Raw genomic sequence first — 21,660 nt, 5'->3', positions numbered from 1 at the left:
AAAATGATCAAATTGGCAAATGAACAAACATTTTTGTTGTTGTTTACTTGAATAATCTGTGACGGAAATAATTTTTTCGTGTGTTTGTTTCTTTTGATTGCACTTGTCATTTCAAACGCTAATCAATATGGATTTTGTTTTTCTTGTTTCTGTTTTGCATAAACAACAAAACAAGGCCGAAAAAACAAAGTTTTACAAGGCTTTTTTATTTCGTGGTTGATAATTCCATGCATGATGTCCATGATTTTCATGATAAACATAAGATGGGAAAACCAAAAAACGAAAAAAAACTGTTACATTTTTCAATGATAATGACAGATTATTTGGGGATTGAAAACTTGTTTATCAACGCATAAACATTACAGAAATGGCGAAATAATTACCGCTATAAAAAAAAAAGAAGTTCAATTACCTTGGCCTTTTTCATCGAAGAAAAAACATTGAAAAAATTCATGGTCAATGTCAATATTGTTTATTTCTTTCTTCTTGTTTATTTTTTTCCGTAATTTAATAATGTCAAATTAAATTATCATTATTGATTTGAATATCCATGATAAAAACATCCAAAGTCGCAAAAGATGAAAGGGGTTGATTACTTGTTTGGTTTTTGTTTTTGTTCAGTGCATTTGATTGGGAAAAAACAATGTTTTTATGTTTGGTTTTTTTTTGTTCCTCGGTGCATTTGATTGATTGAAATTCTTAGAAATTTTTATTTCTTTTGATTTTTCTAGAAAACTATGTTGCTCTACCCTTGAGGTATCTTTTGAATGATGATTGGTTTTTGAATTGAACAATTCATACAGCTACATTTCTTTTTACTTCTTCTTTTTCTTCAAAACCTTGTCATTATCTAATCATTTTAATGATAATGATGATGACGGTAAAAGCAACAAAAAGGAATGTTCTTTTTTTTCCAAACAACAACAACAAAATATTTAAATACAGCCAATGATTTGATTCATTTGTAGATGTTCATTTTTTGTTGATTTTTCATTTTATTTTGTTTTGTTGATGAACGAATCAATCAATCAATTATTTTTACGGAAATGGATAACCATTTGGAATCATCATCATCATCAACATCAAAGCCAATAACATTATATTGGAAAAATCTTTGTTACGATGTTTATGAGTGGCAACAAACGAATGACAATCGTTATTGTTTGAATTATCCAAAGCGTCAGCCAAAATCGATATTGAATTGTTTGAATGGTTCGGTATGTTTGAATAGTTTGAATGCATTATTAGGACCATCAGGCGCTGGTAAAACATCATTCATCAATTGTCTCACCGGTAATATTTCGATTAATGGAAAATTATCCCGTGATACGGAAATCTATTTCAATCAAAAATTATGCTCACCCAAATCAACAAGGAAACAAACTCCATTATTTGGTTTGGTACCACAATTTGTACAGGAAACTATTTTCGGCCGTTTTACTGTTGAAGAAATACTGAAATATTCATTTTGTTTTAAGAATCCATCATATCATCATCAAAATGGTCATCAATTTGACCATCTGGATAATTGTATTCGAACAACAATGAATGAATTAATGTTAGATGAACGAATACGTCGAACAAGATTTGAAAAATGTTCGGGTGGTGAAAAACGTCGCATAGCAATTGCACAGGAATTAATGTCCGATTCAGATTCACGGCCAATGTTTTTGTTTATTGATGAACCAACGACCGGATTAGATAGTGAATCTGCTCTGTTGGTTATTCGTTGTTTGCAACGATTATCAAAAAATAATCCAATCACAGTATTTGTTTCCATTCATTCACCAAGTCAAGCAATATTGAATCATTTTGATAAATTATTCATATTGGCTAAAGGTGGCCTGATGATCTATTCGGGCAGACCAAATTCATTGCCATCATATTTGAAACAAGTAACCGGTATTGAAATGAATGATGATATATCACCGATTGAGAAATATCTGTCCATTGCAAGCAATGGTATCGATGATGATAATGTTAAACAATTAGCCAATAGTGTCATCAATGATCAATATGAATATTCATTGCCAATGAATGACAAACAATCGATGAATTATCAATCAATACCAAATGGACTACCACATTATCGAAAATCGTTTTATTTTCAAGATTTATTCATACAATTCAAACGATTATTACGGCTACTTTTCATTGTTGATGTAAGAGTTTTTATCGGTATAATTATATTGCAAACAATCGGCGCAGCATCATTCATATCGATTGTCGATAAAGATATTCTCGATATAGATGGTTGTGCTTCTTCAGATGTTCTCATGAAAAACATTACCTGTAATGATCATCTAAATGAAGAACGTTTAACATCACTTTTTATTATTTTGCAAACAGTTTTTCTAATCAGTATCATTGGTATATCGACAGGTATATTGGCTATATTATCAATTGGTTATCTTAAAGTTGTGCGTAATGAATATCTAAATGGTAAATTAATTATTTCACTGAATCAAATCTTTCATTCTAATTAATTGAATCCTTTTTCTTTTTTTTTAACTTTTTTCTCTCCGAAAAGGATGGTATAGTTTTACGGTATTAATGATACCATATCATTTAGTACAATTGATAAAATTATCATTATTAATAGTACATCTCACAGTAACAATATATTTGAATGTTGGTTATATTTATATTGATAATTATCAATTCAATTGGTTGCGCTTTGGCAATTTTTTACTATTCTATTTGATAATGTCAATATATTCGCATTCATTTGGCCAGCTTAGTTGTTCATTATTTCCGGAAAATGTGCATGCATCAATACTGATTTGTCAATTGATTATAATCGAAGTAATATTATTGGATTGTTTGCTATTCATAACAAATATTATGAAGAAATCATTCGTATTAATGATGACTGAATGGCTCGGTTTTCGTTATATTGGTGCCGGTTTATTATATGCATTTTTCGGTATTGATCGTTGTGATTATTCCTCCATGCAATATTCATCAACAATGGATAAATTTTTTGTGGATATTGATAATATTTATTGGAATTTATTAATACCATTAGCCAATATTATTATCATACGTTTTATTGGTTTTATCGTTACCTATTTTCATCTAAATCCAACATTATTTCATTGGAAATTTGAATGGAAAAATATTTTAAATATCAATAACAAAAAGATAATATTACAAACCAAGAGAAAAAAATTGATTCCAATCATTAAATCGTCATCGATCAATACTATGGTCACGATTAAAATGGATGATAACAATAACAATGAAGATAATGATGTTGTGGATGATAATAATGATGAATCCATCAAACAAATGAAACAATTCTGTAAAGATCGATATATAATTGGTTGGCGTAATCTGACATTATATGCTAAAGATTCTATTTACGATATTCAACCATCACCAAAATCCTTATCATCAAATAATGATAATGATCGTCAATTAATATTACGCAATCTTGATGGACAAATCAAATTCGGTACATTGAATGCATTGATGGGTAGTTCAGGATCGGGTAAAACATCATTATTAAAAGTATTGAATGGTCATATGAAAACTAAATTGGCTGGATCCACACAATTCTATCTAAGCCGTTTTATACCGATTCGTACATGTTTTATTGCCCAGGAAATATCTGATCATTTAATACCTGGTCTTACTGTACGACAAAGTTTAATTTATGCATCCAAATTGAAAAATTGTCAATTTATCAATCCAACAACAATTCCGGATCATAATCAACGGATAATGAAATTGATGTACGAATTGGATATTATGGATACGGCCGAAACATTAGTACAAAATTGTTCTGGTGGTCAACGTAAACGTTTAGCATTAGCGCTGGAATTAACATCGATTCAGATGCCAAATCTAATCTGTATTGATGAACCAACAAGTGGATTAGATTCCAATTCAAGTCGCTTAGTACTGAAATGTTTAAGAAAATTTTTATCAAATAATCCCCAAATCACAATGATTGTTAGTATACATCAACCAAATACTGAACAATTAATGATGTTTGATCATTGTTATGTCCTAGCATATGATGGTATCTGTATTTATTCAGGTCCACCGAATCAGGTTAAAAATTTTCTACAACAAGAATCGTCACTGACCAATCAATCATTATTGGATGAATTACAATTCCCAATCGAAACATTAATCAAATATTCTTGTACAGGACTAACAAATCCAATTGTACAGAAGTTTGCGGAAAAAACATCGAAAAAAATTCAAAAAATTAATATATCAATTGATACGATACAAATATCTGATGGTATCCCTACTGTACGTAATCGTTTTACCTTTCGTTCAATATGGATTCTATTTGATCGTTCAGCAAAATTATTTCAGCAACATTTATGGTTCAAATATTTGGCCTGTTTATTATTATTTTTTGTTGCCGGTTTATCATTGGTTGGATTTATCGATCCAAATGTTGCCCAATTTGATGGTTGTTTATCATTAATGGATGATGATATCAATGAAATTTGTACAAATCGTACAACAATCGAAAGGCAATATGAAGATATGGCAATGTTTAGTAATGTTAATTATATGATTATAATGTCGGTTGGTTTCATGATATTGATCAGTCCCGAAATGGCTTTTCATTTTGCCATTGATTTACCGCATTTCATGTGTCAGCATGCCAATGGTAAGTGTTTATTTCAAATTTGTTCAAACATTGAAATTATTATCATTTTCATTTGATAGGATGGTACTCATGTGGCACGTATTATATAATGAAATTGATATATGATTCAATCAAAATAATACCATTCATATTGATCTATGTTTATATGATCGATATTTATTCACCTGTTTCAATGAATAATTATTTTGTATGGTATATATTAATATTGCATATGGGTTCAATGGCATTCATAGCCGTTATAAATATGGCAATATTTACATTTCCACGTAATTTGATCAATATATTCATTATTATTATCTGTTTTCTTTGTTTCGATCATTTAATGTGGCATACTGGACCAATATTGCAGGAAATGAATTTTATCGTGAAATTTGTTGAAAAATTTGCCATTCTAAAGCATTTACATAATGCTAATCTATGGCTGGTTTATGGTGGTGAAAGATGTTCATCAATGAACAATCAGATACAGATTATATTGTATATGACGCATATTGAAGATGAATGGCCTCAATTTTTATGGAATTATTTACGCGCAGCAATCAATATTGTTATCTATCATTGTATGGCATTTCTATTGTTTCTTTATAAATCAAATGAATTAATTAATCGTCATGAACGTGCTCAACGTATACAACGATATCGTACAGAACGTTTAAAATGTTAAGGAATTGATTGATTTTTCTATCCATTAACATATCAAAATTGAATGTCTGTAAATTTTTTGCGTCATTTTTTGTAAATAAAAACATTTTTCATTTATTACGATTGAAGGGTGATTTCAATGTATACTGAGCAAAATAATCAATTTTCATGATTACAAAAATCATTGACCAGAAGAAAATGAATATTCAATCAACTTGATGAACAATCATTGAATTGTTGTCATGTCCAAAATATTAACAACACTTTTCATATGATACGATCGCATCAAGATAATCAAATCCATAACATATTTGTTGATGGTTATCATGTTATATTCAATCAGCTGTCATTATTGATTTTGTTTCGATTTAGATCGGTGTTAATCATAATCATCACATAGGCAATATTTTAATTCAATAATGAAAACGGGTTAGACAATGATGAACAGAATAATCGATTCTATCGTCATCATTATTCATTCATTCACTCATTCTCATTCTGTTTTTGTTTTGGACTGCAGAATAACATTTTGATTCATTCAATTATTCTAATGAGATTTATTTATTCATTTACACACTTGACATGTGAGATTTATTGACAAAACACAAAAATGAAGAACAACAAGAAAAGATTCCATAAGTTCTCTTGCTTGCAATTATTCCAAGCTTTTAGGTTTTCGATGATGATGATGATAAAGAATATGTAATGTCAACATTGATTCTTTTATTCAATGAAACTATGGTAATGAATTATATATATTCTCATGTTGACAACATCATTGAATCTGACATGAATCATGTGAATGGAAAATGAACATTTTCTTTTGTTGCCAAACAACAACGATGGCAACAGATTTTGAATGACATGATGATCAAGACCAAAACAACAACAACAACAAATTATAATGACAACAATCTTGAATCGTAAAAGAAAATTTGCATTTTACTTGAAGAAATAACAACAAAGATGACAAAGATAGCCATCAGTAGCAAATTATTTGCAGAGAATATAATGCGAAAAAAGAGAGAAATGTTTTCGAAATTATTCTTTTTTGATTAAAATGCATTGAACTGTATCGAAAATGGAATTCCCTTGCACACAAACACACTTGAATGATGATGATACCCTAATCTATAAAGTGAATGAATTCAAAAAAGAAAATGATCATTAGTTGAAATGAATCACTTTTAGAGAGTGGTTGGTTAGTTAAATGGAAAAATCGATTTAATCGCTGTTCGCTTGGTGATGGTGTTGTGATTAATTTCATCAATTGAATCAAAAAAAAATGTTTACAATTGTTTTCCGATTGCCCAACAAAAAATCAATCACGCTGACCGATTTGGAAAATAAGATTTTCGGCTTGATTAACAATTTTCTGATTTGTTTTTCTGGTTTGTTCATTTCATTCAGTTTACAGAAACTTTTTTCCTATAAAGTTACTCCTTTTTTTGTGAATCTTTTGGAAAGTTTTTCTGTTGATGATGATCCAGTATGGCAATGGGGAACGAAAAATGTTCCCTAAAACATTCAGTTACCAAAAACTTTTTTTCTAGATAAAAAAATGATGATGAGAGAAAATTTTTCAAGCGTAAATCTCTTCTAGCTGAAAAATTGTTTTCATTTCAAACAAAAACGATTTTTTTTTTTGTAAAATCAAAGTAATCATTGAGATAAAGTGTGTGTGTGTTTGTATCATACACACACACCTCTGAACATCATCCGAAAGTGAGAAAAAAATGATAAAATTGAAAAAAATTCAAACAACAAAATGAATGAATTTTTTTAAGTAAAAAAATAGAAACTGTTGTCACTTACGGCTCATTAGGCTAAACGATTTCAATAAACGTGATGTGATGTGATGTGTGATTTGATGTGGCACACGTTTTGGAATTGAATTGAATTTTTCTCCCTTATTTTATTTTTTTAAAAATATTTCATTTTTTATGATGATTTTTTTTAAATTCTCTCCACTCGATATGATGATGAAAAGGAAAAAATGTAATGTTTTTTTTTGTTTGGAAAACAGTTTTTTGACAATAAAGAATAATGATGTCGTCGATTCTGGTGGTGATGAAGAATAATAGAATGACGATAGCGATAACGATAGCGATAACGATAGCGTAAGCTAAAGAGAGACATATTAGATTTAATTCAAAGATTATTCCCGGGGAAATTTCTCGTTGTTGTTGATGATGATAACATTCATATTGATCATGAATAATGTTGCCATCATCATTATCAATTATGCATCCTTCATTCGCTTTGTTTTGCCTCGAATAAAAAAGTGTTACCAAATTTCGAATGAGGATGATAAGAGAATTTTCTTGTGTTAGTGATAAGATTTTTCTTCAATATTCGATTTGAATCGGTTTTTTAAATCATACATTTCCATTCGAAAATTTGTTTGAAAAATTTCTCTAATAATGTCACACGAGTCAACCGAATAAAATCTTTACATTGATCGTATGTGTGTGTTTGATACTACTAACTACATAGGATGATGACATTATTGATCGAACAGCAGTTTTTTGGAAAGAAATTTGTTTCGGTTGTTATTGAAAATATGAACATCGTTGTTGTTGACATAAACATCGGTCAGGTTTCTGAGATTTTCGGTAATTTCCTTTAGTTCCGCACCAACATGCATAACGAATTTGTTGTTGTTTCTTCGGCAAAAAACCGTTGATTTTATGGGAACCGAAAATTTTCGAATCACACACACAGTCAATCAAATAGAAAACTGACAAGAGAATATTCTCTATTCAATCATATGAACCTGGATGAGTTTGTTTTGATGATTTTGAGACTAAATTTCAAGAATTTTTTCAACTTTTCTTGGATCAAATTTCATATTGTTTGTTTTGTTTTTGTTGGAAAAAGCAGATGTTATTTAGAGGAAAATCAAACTTTTGAAATCAAGTTTGATTTTTTTTCTCCATTCCCTTGTGTAATGATTGAATAAATTGGTTCAATCGACCTTAAGAATCAATCTTGTTTCATGAATATTCTTTTCTGCATCCGATTCTTGTCCATTTTTATTCTTGGACTATTTTTATTAGTTTTGATAGCCTATGGCAATCATGATGAATATAAAATAAACATTTCTCTATTCTCTGTTTACAATATTGATTCATATTCAAATGTTTATTTTGGTTATTTGGAAAAAAATCACTAAGATCAATGACCAATAGTAGGTTTAAAATTTCAATTCTGTTTTGACAATATGTATTGGTGGTCTCTTGACGTTCAGATCCATTTGGTCTATCCATATTGAAAACGTCTGTCGTATGAGTGTGTGTGCGGTATGTTTTTTTTTCGTTGTTGAAATCAACTTCCCTCAATCAGTCAACCAACCATTTTAGTTATTTTTGACTTGTTTTTTCTCTGCAAAAGTCAGGATCATAGTGTCCGATTACAACAACATTTTTTTCGTGTTATAATTACAGTAACCAAATGTTAAATGTTTGGAAAAACACGCGTTTTTATGTTCACCCAGTCTTTTCTGATTAACACGTGTAATATAACCGAGAGAATGGAAAACACGCGTCGGCAACCGAGCGCACACACACAATTAATTTGATTTTTGTTTCATCCCTTGAGTTTTATATCGAATGGATCGTATTTCGTTTTGGTTTGGTTTGTTTTGATTATAGAAAACTCTTTGGGGATCGTCGAAAAGCAAGATTTACCAAATTCAAAAATATTGGATTTTTGTTTTGTTTCGAATAATCATTATTGGTTGTTTGCAGCCCAAAAAATGATTAGTCAAAAACAGCAAACAATATTGAGATAAAAATATTTCCTTGTTTTGAATATCGAAATTTTTGCATTGTTTTTTCTGTTTTCTATTAAAAGAAATGATTATGTGTAAATGAATGGAAGAATGACTTAGTGAGCAACGAAAAAATCGATTAAATCGATTAATATTATGAAAAAAATAATCACATCCTTTTGAATCAATGTCTATTGTTTTTTTTCTTTTTTAGTTCGGATGATCCATTATTCATTCATTTTTTGAGCTGGAGGATTTCATTCCGAACAATGAATATATGAATAACGATAGTTTCTTTCTTTTTTCCATTTATTATCCTAGAATATTTTTTCTTTTTTTTTGTACAATATTTTTTTATCATTTTCATATCTCATTATTATTCACAGTTCTAGAATGATGATGTTTTTTCTGTCTCTCTATTCATTATTTCTCTATTCAGGCATATTCCTTGACAATAATCATAAGACAGGATGCGCATACTCTACCACTCGATCAAGTTTATCTTAGCAAATTCCTTCCTTCCTTTCTTTCAATTATTACGCATTGTGTGGGTGAAAACAATAGACAGCAATGATGTGATTTAGTTCCATCCCATTAAGGTGGAGTATAATAATATTCGGCCACTTCTGTGTTTTGTATTTGAAATATTGTATGTTTGTACATACAATCTGTGTGCTGAGTGTAACAATATCGTTCATTTCAAAACAAAAAAAAACAAGCTTGTTATGTCACACTAGCATTGCAAGCCATTGGCCATTGGCTTCGTCCACTAAGTGGACGAAGTCTAGCTTAGTCATAAGGCCAAGTCCAATGCAAGCCAGCCATTTGTTTATGTAAAAAATCAAAAGATCCTTATAAATAAAAAATGCAAGCCATCCATTTTTCGAGCATGCGCATTGAAATAGAAAAAGTGTTTCGTCTCAGCCAGCCAGCCAGCCAGCCAGCCAGCCAGCCAGCCAGTCAGTGTTTTACTTTTTTATGTTATTAGATTTGAATAAAGGAAGAGGGTGGTAGTAGCAGTAATATGGTAGTGTATTTAGTGAGACCAGAATGTTTTTTGGTTTTGTTCATCTGCTGTTGCGCATTCTATTTTGATTATTGCTAAAATCTATGATCAAGATGTTTCGATTCTATAATAACATTACATACGTTACAAATTGGTGATGCCTTTATTCTGTGGATTCTGGTTTTTTTGTTTCCAGAATGAAAATTTTGACCAAAATGCTTGATGATGGAACACATGTCAAATAAACACACACATGGTTCATGCGCATCACATACGTTCATATTCATTTTCGATCCGCACTATATATTTGACGAATGACGTATGTGAATGATGCGGATGTTCAATATTCTTGCTTTCTAACAAATCTTCGGTGATAGGTTAATTTTCCAAAAAAAGAATGAAAGAAAAAGTTATTTCTATGTTAACCACCAATATTTTGTCTGTTTGTGTATTATCGTGTTTATTTATTTGACTAAATTGAAAAAATGGGATGGTACCTTTGATTTTTCGATATGTTTTGGTTGCTTTATTATCATCATCATCATCATCGACGAGAATCATCACCCACAAATCATATTTTGATGAAACTTACAATAAATTCTATTAGTATCTTGGCCTTTTTGTTATGAAAATCATTTGCATCTTGAATTTGTCAATGATTCGTCAATTTATATCGAAATAGAAATTGACAAATTTTCCAATCAATTCGAATAGCCCTGAAAACATTTTCTTCAATTCAAGTTTGTGTGCGACAATATGATTGATTCGATTTTCAATTTCTAACAGTGACAACAATATTTTTCATCATAAGAAAGGTAAATATGTTTTTTCAATAATTTTTTGTTTAAATGTTTGTATTGGATCGAAATTTGGCTACAAATTAGGCTTTCTGATTGCAAGAAATTTTCATGACGCCAAGTTAATGGTTGACAAAAGGGTTTTTCTTGATAATTTTTATCAAATATGAAATGGGTGTGTCTTGTGTCGTTGCCACCCACCCATGTTATCAATTTTAATTATGATTTTAATGTTTACTCGAAATGACATGTGCATCAATGTCACACACCAAAATCATCACATCATAATATTTGAAACATGAGATTTTTGTTTACTTGCGCTTGATTTGTTACTGTTGTTTGTTTGTTGTTGCAGGAACAATTCACCAACAAACCAACATCCATTTCATCAATTTTTTTCTCGCTAAATCTGATGATGATGATTTTGACAACAAATCCATTGACCAAGTGGATATTTTTTCGCTGAATGAATGAAATTGAAATAAAATTAGATTAATCGGATCATTTTTTTGGAGTTTTTGGAGATAGACATAGAGACAGAACGATATATTTCATTCTCCATTTTCGTTATTTTTTGTTCCAGCTAGTTATATGTTTGCTCGAATGAAACACAGATTCAGATCCAACAAATGCAAATCCTAGAATGTCATATTGTCATATTGTTGTTTGTTTGGGCCGTTAACGTGTTAATTGGTTTTTCGCTTTAAAAGGATTTAATTTTTGTTTCACCACCACTACTGTTATTCTCAATTTGACGATCAGTCAGTCAAAATAAATGTAACATGGGGATTTCCTCTCTCGTTATCCTTATTGTCCATTGTGGATCGGCTTCAGTCCTACAGTAGTTTTCATGATTTGATCGTGAAGCGCAGTATGGTTTTTCAGCAACAACAATAGAAATCATTATGACGACAACAAAACAAAATCGCCAGGGTTTATAACCCGATTAATAATAACTATAATTTTTATGTTTTTCGGTTATTTTTCTGTAAATTTTGGTTGTAAGGGTGGTGGGTTACATTTTTTCCGAAATGTAACCATGCCACATATATCGATTGTTGGCTATGGATAGTGTTAATTTGGTTTTAATTGAATGACCAATATGAAGAGAGACAAGAGAGATTTATGATGGGGAACAGTTTTATGGTCAAGCAAGAATTTTGTTTCCTTTCATTTGATTCAACCATATTCCTGAATATAATTCATTTTCATCCCGATTGACATCTGTTATTGCAGACTTGATTTGATTTAGTATCCATACTTGCTGACAATAGAAACCTTACTACAGATGCGACCCAAAATAAAAAATTGTTTCCAAAATGCAGATTCTTTAGTTGCGGTTATTCGGGTTATCAAAAAAATCCTATGATGGTACCCTAGGTTCCAAAAATCTTTACCGCATACCGAGTCTGAACAAAAATTTCTCAAAAAAAATCTTGTTTGAAAATAGAAAATTTGAAACAAATTTTTCTCTTATTGAGTGGTTGAAGTTTATGCTCAAATAATTTTTAAATTACACACTTATTTTTCTCATTCACTCATCTAACACATTAACCACTTATTATCCCTGTTGATGGATTTTTTCTCACTTTCCATTGCCTTTGGATGCATTCATTTTTCATTTATAATTCAATTCAAATTCAATTTTATTCAATTTAATTAAATTATCAAAAAATCATTTGAAAAAGTAACCAAAATTTTGTCATTTGTCATCCATTCAATAATGTGACGTTAAACAGCATGTGACAGTTCTTTCTGCTTGACAATTTGCGGTTGAAACTTTTTTTTGAATTTTGAACAAAATCTTTGACACAATAGCCGAGCATCGTTGTTCAATCTTTATCAATTCAACAACAACATTCATTAGAAAATGTGTTAATTTAATTTATTATCATTGATGTGTGGTTAGTAATGACATAATGATGATCTAATGGTGGTTACAATGTCAAATCGATTTAATTTTTTTCTTGTTTTCTCGTTGACATTTCACAATGACAATGCAAACAAAACGAAATGGAAAAAACCATCATCCATATCATTTGGATTGTGATTTTGATTTGTTCGGTTTTGTTTGGATCATTCATTGTGTTTGGTGAACAATATTAAAAAACAATCTATATTAGTAAGTAAGTGATGACTGCTTCTTCCTTCATCTAGCAAGTACCAGCTAAATACGACAAACAAGATACCAAAAAAAGAGTTTCTTTCAGAAATGATGATGACTTTATACACTGTTGGTACTAATTGTGTTGTTGAATGTTTTTTTCTCGATTTCTTTTCATTCATTCATTTTCTATTGTTACACACAAAAATCATCATTCAAATCCAAAATGCGTATCGTATTATTGTTATTATTTGATTTTATTATGTTTTTTAGCTTGAACATGGTTGTCGTCAGTAGTGGTTAATTCATGTTATATTTTAGCAGAGAAACAACATCACTTGAGAACATCTGTTGGCTTTTCACTCATTTCAACAATAAACATTATATTTGATCACAATCGAGTGGTCGAAAGTGAATGAATCAATCTCAACAAGAAAAAAAATGTTTCAGCCATCATGGTATCAACATTGCAAACCAAAATCTATCCATATCGCATTTGATTTGATTTGATTTTGGCCAGGAATTAATCTGTTGGTTTTGTTTTTTAAAAATTTTCAACTTGAAATTCAAAAAAGAGGCAAGGATGTTTTTTCTTTGTTGAAAAATTCATTTGAAAACATCATCATCATTATCACGACTTGTGACTTTGATGACTTAATTTTGGAAAAAAATTTGTTTCAAGTATTCCCTTGAGTAGTTTTTGTGTGATGCAACATGAAACACTTGTGTGTGTTTTTTGCGAAATCGATGCCCGTTTCCCGTTTCTCGCGTTTTAAATTTCTGTTTCTCTGTTCATAAACACAATGGTTATTGTTTTTTCCACTTGAAAAAACTTTAAAATCGATCCATTTTGTTTTTGCAAAGTTGAAACTTTAAACCAGAAAAATGAGAAAAAACATTTAAGCATCATCATTTGAAAAAATCAAGAGGAGACTGGATCCAAATTCTATCCACTCTCACATTTCATCGAATCGATTTCACATTTTGAATTTTTCTTTTTGAATGTTCAATTTTTTTATTTGGTACCCGGGTTCAATTTTTCCATTCATAAAGATCATTATGAATGAAAATAGCTATTGTTTGTTTGTTTGTTGGATGATTTGAAAATGTTGTTGATGATGATGGAAAGAGTTCATAAATCATTTCAAGTTTTAGTCATTTATTTTTTGTTTACGGAATGGTCGGAATTCTCATCATCATTATCGTTATCGTTGTCGCCATTTTTGGTAAACAGAATCATAAAATGGCTATATGATTCTGTTTAAATTTGAAAATGAAATGATTGATTGAACAATTTTTTTCATTTGTTTGTCCAATTTGATTCGGGATTTTGTTTCATTCATATTTGTGGAGATGTAAAGCAAAACAAATTTATCAAATTGAATTGAATCAATGTTGTTTTGTGAAAGGATCATCATATCTTTGGATTCTTTCTTTGCCATGTTTGATCGATCGATGTGCAAAGCTTTGCTTGGAAATAATTAATTCGTCAGGATAAATTATTAAATTCTTGTCTTGCTCCTTTTCGTGACAGATGAGAAAGGAAAAAAAATCAATTTTTCCACAACAACAATGTTGTCGGTGGTGATAATGATGATGATGATCGTGTTTGCTAAGCTTTCCATTTGAAGAATTAGAAAAAAGCTCTTCATCATCACCGAAAAAACATCTTGATTATCTTTGTGTTGGTCTAATAATTACCTTATTGTGAGAATGTTAGAAAGAGAGATGCTTAGTTCAATGAAATGATGACATCTAAAGATGTTCTTGGATATTATCAGTGAGTAACGAAAAAGTCTTGTCATGTTTTGTTGACATGATTGACAATCAAAACTATCGATTGTCAATATCGCGATTCCGGTTTTCTTGAGTTTCTGGAATGAAAAAAATTCCTAAATGACGACTCTAATCAAATTCATTTTGATTATCATTCATTTCTCACTTGTATAATAAATGGATTGTCATTAAATGGAATGAAGTTTTTTGTTTGTTCAAATGATGATGATGACAATTGGCCTGTGTTGATTGTGATTATGTAATGATGATGTGTAAATATAATATATTTCATTCCTAAAAACAAAATGACAATTTTCATTTTCCTTTTGATCATCATTACAATCGTCATAATGTAATGAAAATTACATTTTTCTCTTTGTTGTTTTCCTGATTCATATTATTTTATTATCATTCATTGGTGATGAACGAATCGAAACAAAAAAGCTAATTTTCTAAATGGCTTTTTTGTTTTGTAGAATGGAAATTCTATTATCCTTCGCGGTCGATTATGATGATTATGATGATGACATTGTCATTATTGTTCATCATCATCATTATTTGCAATTTTTTTCCGTCGTTGTAGTTGTTTGAGATGATTCTGATTCTGGTGTTGAGGATGATGATAAACAAAGCTAATTCAATATTCTAAGTGGTTGTTGCTGGAACTAGAGCATTTATTTATATTTATTTACTTACAACAACAATGCAATATAAATGATATATTTCTTCTCTTCGTTTCAGTTAAATCGATTTAGTCAGTTTATTTTTTATTTTTGCTTTGTTCGGAAAATTGGTTTATAACCGCTTTTTATATTTTTTTCGTGGATCACCTTCCGGGCATTTGAACTGAATTGGAAATCCTGGTTATCAAGTAAACTATAGATAAAATATCAATCCAGATAAACATTTTGTTTGGCTTGGTTGTTTGATATAACAATTTACATAAATTATATGTTGAAAGTTTTTGTTGTTTTTATATGGAAATTTTCCCTTGTTTCTGCCATAATGATGATGACAATTAACAAAACAATAATAATCTTATAAACTCATCATTCGATTTTAATCGATTTTAACAACATTTTCCATTTTCATTTTTTTCGCCCGAAACCAGAAAAAATGAAAAAATTTGATTCTGTTTTCAGTGAAAAAAGTTTTTTGGTCCATTCATTCATTCATCCATCGTGAAATTGGATTATTAATATCACCGTTATATGGATTTCAATCCACAATAACAACCACCACTCATCATCAATGAGACCTCTTGTAAATATTTTCCAAACAAACCAAAAGAAATTTTTGAAACAGAAACCGATTATTATAAGCAATGAGAGTTTCGGATGGAAAAAATTATTCATTTTGCTTGATAATCGGATTTTGAGAAAAACGAAAATCCAATGTGAATCTAGCCACTTGTGATTTTCGAAATTCAACTGCATTGAATGATGATGATGAAAAAATTTTCGATTCCATCGATCCTAAGGGATCAAAAACATTCCCATCATAAATTCTAATCATCCAATGTCCAGATTTTTTATACTTAAAAATTTTTGAAAATTTGTCCATTATTTTATGATGATTTTATGATCACCAGAAACCAAAAAGAAAAAGAAAAAAGAGTAACACATCCTTATGGTATTTTTATCAATTGGAATTTCATTTTTTCATGAATTTCAAATTAAAGAATCAAAACGACAACAGCAAAAATATTTTCGTGTCATGTCATGTTTGCCATTTATTCTGTGTGTTCGCATCGGTTGCAGAATATTTATGGCTGGTTGGTTGTTGTTGGTAGAACATAATTCATTCATTCAATCGATTTGACTTTATGAATAATAATGAGGGTTGCTTGTTTTTTGTTGTTGTCGATTCGATTCAAAACAACCATCACATTGATGCTTGGTGTTTTTTTCTTGATATTTCCCAATAAAATTATTCAGTTTTGTGGTCACGGTTCTTGCCATTATTGTTGTTGTTGTTCGATTTCAAACAGCATCCGAATATTTGAATAAATTTTCAAAATTTTTTTTCTATTTGATGGAAAATTCCCCCAGAAATCCAATGTATTTTTTAAATCTTTGCGGAAAAAAACTATTCCGGAAATCCGTAACATATTTATGGAAACGCCGTTCATAATGATGATTTTATTATAGGACAAGATCGAGAAAAAGAAAATTATTTTCCGTTACGGGAATTGCTTATTTATCAACCATACAATGAACAGATCTCTCTGGTGGTATATTTGCTGAAACCGACACACATTGGTTTCGTTACGGATTATTGGTTTGTCATGCTTGTTTGATGATGGTTCAAACTTACATAAAACATTTTTCGTTTACTGGAAAAAATCCAATTTTTTGCAAAATAAGAACTTTGATTAGATTCAATTCTTGAAGAAGAATCAAAAAAGTTTTTTCGTCGTCGTTGTTGTCGAAACTTTTACTTAAACCCTATAAACATATCGAGAACAATCTATGGAAGAAGAATCGAAAAAGAAGGTCTCATCTGTGCAATCCAATTCTGGTCTTCACTGATGATGACCATAATCCCTGAAAAGTAATATCAAAGTTTTAATACACACTGATACGACAAGCAACCAAGGCAAAAGAAAACTTTTTTTCATTTTCATCAATATCATTCCTGGAACAGATAAATAATCCAAAGATTTATTGTCCAGCGTAGAGAAAAATTGAAAAAATCCCTAAGCAAAGATTGGATGAAATGGAATGATGATTTACACATTATATGAAACATAATTATCCATTTATTAAAATTCCAATTGATTGGTATATTTGTGAGAATTCTGATGAGAATCCAACACAGATGTGTTGTGATATTATAATCCACCCCTAAAAAATCGATGAATGTTTTGACTGTGATTATTACTGTTAAATAAATCTTGTTAGCACGTGATTTGTCACCCAGCTATCTGTCTATCCATCCAAGCATATAGAGAGAAAAAAAATTGAATAATGATCTCTCTATATATATTGATCAATAAACGAAAGAAACATGCTGATTACTTTAAGTAGCTTAATGTTGTTGTTGGCATATTATGATGATATTGAGGCCATAAGCTTCTTACCAAATAATCACATCTATAACGATGTAACTAATATTTAACTATGTTGTTGTTAGTGGTGGTAGTGTTGATTTTGACATTTTTTTTAGTCATCAAATGGCCAATGGCCAACATTATTATGATGAGAAGGAAAATTGAATTAATTTTTTGATAAAATGATTGATGATGAATATGATGATGGTCGAATTGAATTTTAAACATTACTATCATCATTAATGTTTTTTTCATAAGCCGAGCAAATTAATTTTTTTAAACTTTGAGATGTTTATCTTGCCATTAAAAATGATGGTGGGTATTAAGCTAGGGATGTGATGATTCAATGTAATAACAAACCCCAGGGCACGCGTTTGGGCGCGTGTTTCGCAGTCAAGATTTAATCTTTTAATTTTTTTTTCTTCGTTCACAGGTTTTTTCCAACTAAAATCATCATCATCATCAAGATTTGTTGGTTGGTTGAAATAATGATAATGAGTCTGATTACATCATCTGAAACAACAACAACAAATTCAAAATTGAAAATTCGTCCATTAGATCAAACTTGTGAAAATAATTTTAAAAATACAATGATGATGCTGAAAGCGAACAATAATCATTTACCGATTTCGATTCCCTCATCATCTACATCCACATCATCGGCATCAACATCGATAATTCGTCCATTAACCGATTTAATCGATGGCCAAATATTAAATCAGGGCGATATCATTGGACCGATATCAAATCTTTGCAAATGGCTTCGTAATGAATTGGATCGCATTGAACAATGTTTACAGCGATCATCGAAAATATCTTGTTCATCATCGACAATTGTTGAAACGGCAATGTCGAAATTGGAACAAAATCTTGAAATAATCTATTTGAATGAACAATACTATTTGGAAGTTATACGATCATTTCGCTGTTGTCAACAATTTTCAACAATACAATCCACCAATGATAATGGCTTGTTGATGGATGAAAAACCAAAAGCCTGGTTCAATCATTTGATCGAAGAAAGTTTAACAACAACCATACGACCAATACAAACATGGATAAATGGTAAAGAATTATTCGGATGTTTATGGTGCAATCATTTTTCGTTCTATTCAAATCATATGATATTACATATCATGATGGATTGTATGAAACATTTTATCAATATTAGCCATAATAATTTTGCTCATAAAAATGGTTATATTAAATTTAATGAGACTATTGCGGATTCAGCTAATCATCAATTATCATCAACCGAACAACAATGTCGCCGAAAGCAGATACGCAGTTTTGATATTGTATCATTGTTGAATCAAAAGGATCGAAAATCAACATTGGATCATAATGTTGATCAGGATAATGATTATGATTATGATAATCAAGATGCTGATATTGAAGTCGACGTTGAAACATTGGATGAGGATAATTCGGATCAAATGATTAAACCAACAATGATGATGAATATGAATGGACAAAAACAACGTTCGAAACGATCATCATCGATTGTATCGAATCAAAATCGAATACCACCATCACCGTCATTGTCATCAACACTAATTAGTCAACCAATTATTCGTGGTAAATATAATCGCAAATCATCATCAAATAATAAATCGAATGCCAATGTATCATCAACCACGAACAATCAATCGAAAAGTGCATTCAAAAAACTGAAAACAATCAAGGCTGCAAATAAATTGGCGACCACCAATCAATCAACAATTAAATCGAATCAATTTCTATCCAATTTAAATATGACAAATTTTTATAGTCAAATTTCAACCGAACAATCGTCGAATGCTTGTTCCTTTCCATTGGCTAATCTATTTAATAATCAAAATGATTCGCCCATTACTTCCGTAAATTCATCATCAACATCACCGAAACAAATGCAACATCCAATTGGATCAAGTAAATCATCACCGATTTCCGTACAGCCAACAACTTTCGAATCAAACACAACAACAACCGCCGCAATGAATTATTCTTTAGAATCATCTGGTTCAGTTGATTTATCTATCGATTCGTCGTCATCATCATCATACGATTCCCATTCACCGGATTTAGCCGAACGATCATCATCAACATCGGATTATAATAATGTTGGTGATAGAAGCAATAATAAACAAAATGAAAATGATATTGTATCGAATGCTGATGAATCATCATCCTCATCGCTGATACAATTATTACCACAGTCATCGGTGATAAATAATCCATTAATGAATTTACCACCATATTTTATGCCGCCAACAACAACAGCATCGTCAGCAGCAAATAATCCATTAATAACATCATTGTATTTGTTATCACCATCATTGACAGCATTGAGCTATCAGGCAAGTAATGTTTGTGCATATTGTAATCAAGCATTTCGTATGACATCCGATTTGGTTTATCATATGCGTTCGCACCATAAACGTACAAAAGCAGCCGATGATTTAGTGAATAAAAAACGTCGTGATGATCAATTACGTTGCCATATTTGCAATGAAACATTTCGTGAACGACATCATCTTACCCGTCATATGACATCACACCAATAAAATCTTTTCTCAAACAACAATGTTATCGATTTGTAGCATTACTAGTCAAGTATTGTCTCATTTTAATTGTTTATTTATTTGAAAAAAATTATATTTATAACAAATCAATGCAATTGTAGTCAATTTTTGGTGGAAAAATTAAATAAAGTAATGGTTTGTTTTTGAATTCCATTCAACTATTATACCAACGATCAAAATTAGATAATATTGGTTCGATAAACGGACAATCCTCATTGTTTGTTTGATTTGCTATCACTTTGATTGTTGAACTTGATTCAGAATTAATTTTTGGTTCTTGTTGCTGTTGATGATTGATAGAATTGGTCGCAGAAATTGCAATATTCAATGATGATGATGGCAGTTGCTGTTGTGATCCATTTTCAACGACATTGGCCAGAACATTGCCCGAATTGGAATTACTTGAGAGATCTTGATATGATGCATCATCATCATCATTACCATTGTTTTGTTGTTGTTGTTGGCCAAGTTCCAGGAAAACATTGCGTAATGAATAAAGATGATATTTCATTTGTTGGTTTTGTTCTTCCAATGTTTGGCAACGGCGACGATAAAAATCCAGTTCCTGTTGTTTATCAGTATCGATTGTTCGATTATTATCATTCATTTCTTTTCGATTATTTTTCTTCAATATTGCTTCATATCGAAGTAATTGTCTTGTTAACTCAATATTTTCATTCATGGTAGCGGTTAATTTGATTTTTAATTGATCACGATCATCAATCAATCTCATTATAGTTCGATCACGTAAGTGCAACATTTGTTTTAGTGAATCACAATTCGAACATTTTTCTATCGAACGATGTTGATGATTACCGTTGATAATTGTTACATTATCTTCGCTAACATCATCAACCTCCTCGTCATCATCATCATAATCATTTTCGACAACATTTTCTTCCAACCGTATCGAAAGACGTGGATTATTCTGGATGTCAGATTTTAAAAAATGAAAAATTTTGATAATTAATTAAAATTGCAAAACAAACAAACAATAAATAGCCAAACCATATTGTATGTTTGATTCAATAACAAATGAATCGATTGTTTTGGTTTCATCGAGATTGCGCTCATGATTTGTTTTTGATTCGGTTTTGTTCACAATCAAATCCTTTTTTGATGGTTTCCTTGGTGATCATGGAATATTCTTTTGATGACGATGATCAAATCGATAGGAAAAATTGATAAATACCAGGTGAACTACCACTCTCACCTGATGCACACAGCACCTGCAGGCTTTTTTCAACATTCGAAACATTGAGCATATGGCCATCTATCGTTGGAAAAATTCAACAACAAATCTAAGAAAAC

The 21,660-nt window shown here is 30.3% G+C and overlaps 3 protein-coding genes across 4 annotated transcripts; 2 read left to right on the top strand and 1 right to left on the bottom strand.

The window, feature by feature from the left end:
• Window positions 1-938: 938 nt before the first annotated feature.
• LOC113796233 (uncharacterized) lies at window positions 939-5,396 on the top strand. The gene is made up of 3 exons (XM_027346462.2): window positions 939-2,442; window positions 2,531-4,636; window positions 4,696-5,396. The coding sequence occupies exons 1-3, from the start codon at window positions 1,047-1,049 to the stop codon at window positions 5,298-5,300; spliced, it is 4,107 nt and encodes a 1,368-aa protein (XP_027202263.2). The 5' UTR covers window positions 939-1,046; the 3' UTR covers window positions 5,301-5,396.
• Window positions 5,397-10,759: 5,363 nt separating this feature from the next.
• LOC113796236 (uncharacterized) lies at window positions 10,760-20,497 on the top strand. Of its 2 annotated transcripts, none has more exons than XM_027346464.2 (2): window positions 10,760-10,871; window positions 18,219-20,497. In XM_027346464.2, exon 2 carries the CDS (start codon window positions 18,274-18,276, stop codon window positions 20,329-20,331), a length of 2,058 nt encoding a protein of 685 aa, XP_027202265.2. In that variant the 5' UTR covers window positions 10,760-10,871; window positions 18,219-18,273; the 3' UTR covers window positions 20,332-20,497. The 2 variants fall into 2 exon arrangements, with proteins under 2 accessions (XP_027202265.2, XP_075680171.1); XM_075824056.1 differs by lacking the exon at window positions 10,760-10,871 and adding an exon at window positions 18,034-18,133.
• On the bottom strand, window positions 20,370-21,579 carry LOC113796241 (uncharacterized). The gene is made up of 2 exons (XM_027346470.2): window positions 21,358-21,579; window positions 20,370-21,277 (listed from the first exon to the last, which is right to left on the bottom strand). The coding sequence occupies exons 1-2, from the start codon at window positions 21,421-21,423 to the stop codon at window positions 20,504-20,506; spliced, it is 840 nt and encodes a 279-aa protein (XP_027202271.1). The 5' UTR covers window positions 21,424-21,579; the 3' UTR covers window positions 20,370-20,503.
• Window positions 21,580-21,660: the final 81 nt, after the last annotated feature.

The sequence above is a fragment of the Dermatophagoides pteronyssinus genome, unplaced genomic scaffold (genome assembly GCF_027571235.1).
Source record: "Dermatophagoides pteronyssinus isolate colony J.1.1.1.1 unplaced genomic scaffold, Derpt_VIB-CSIC_2022.12 sq0046, whole genome shotgun sequence".
Classification (NCBI taxonomy): domain Eukaryota; kingdom Metazoa; phylum Arthropoda; class Arachnida; order Sarcoptiformes; family Pyroglyphidae; genus Dermatophagoides; species Dermatophagoides pteronyssinus.
Note: the sequence above shows the minus strand (reverse complement) of the source record. Positions and strands in the feature narration are given on the sequence as shown.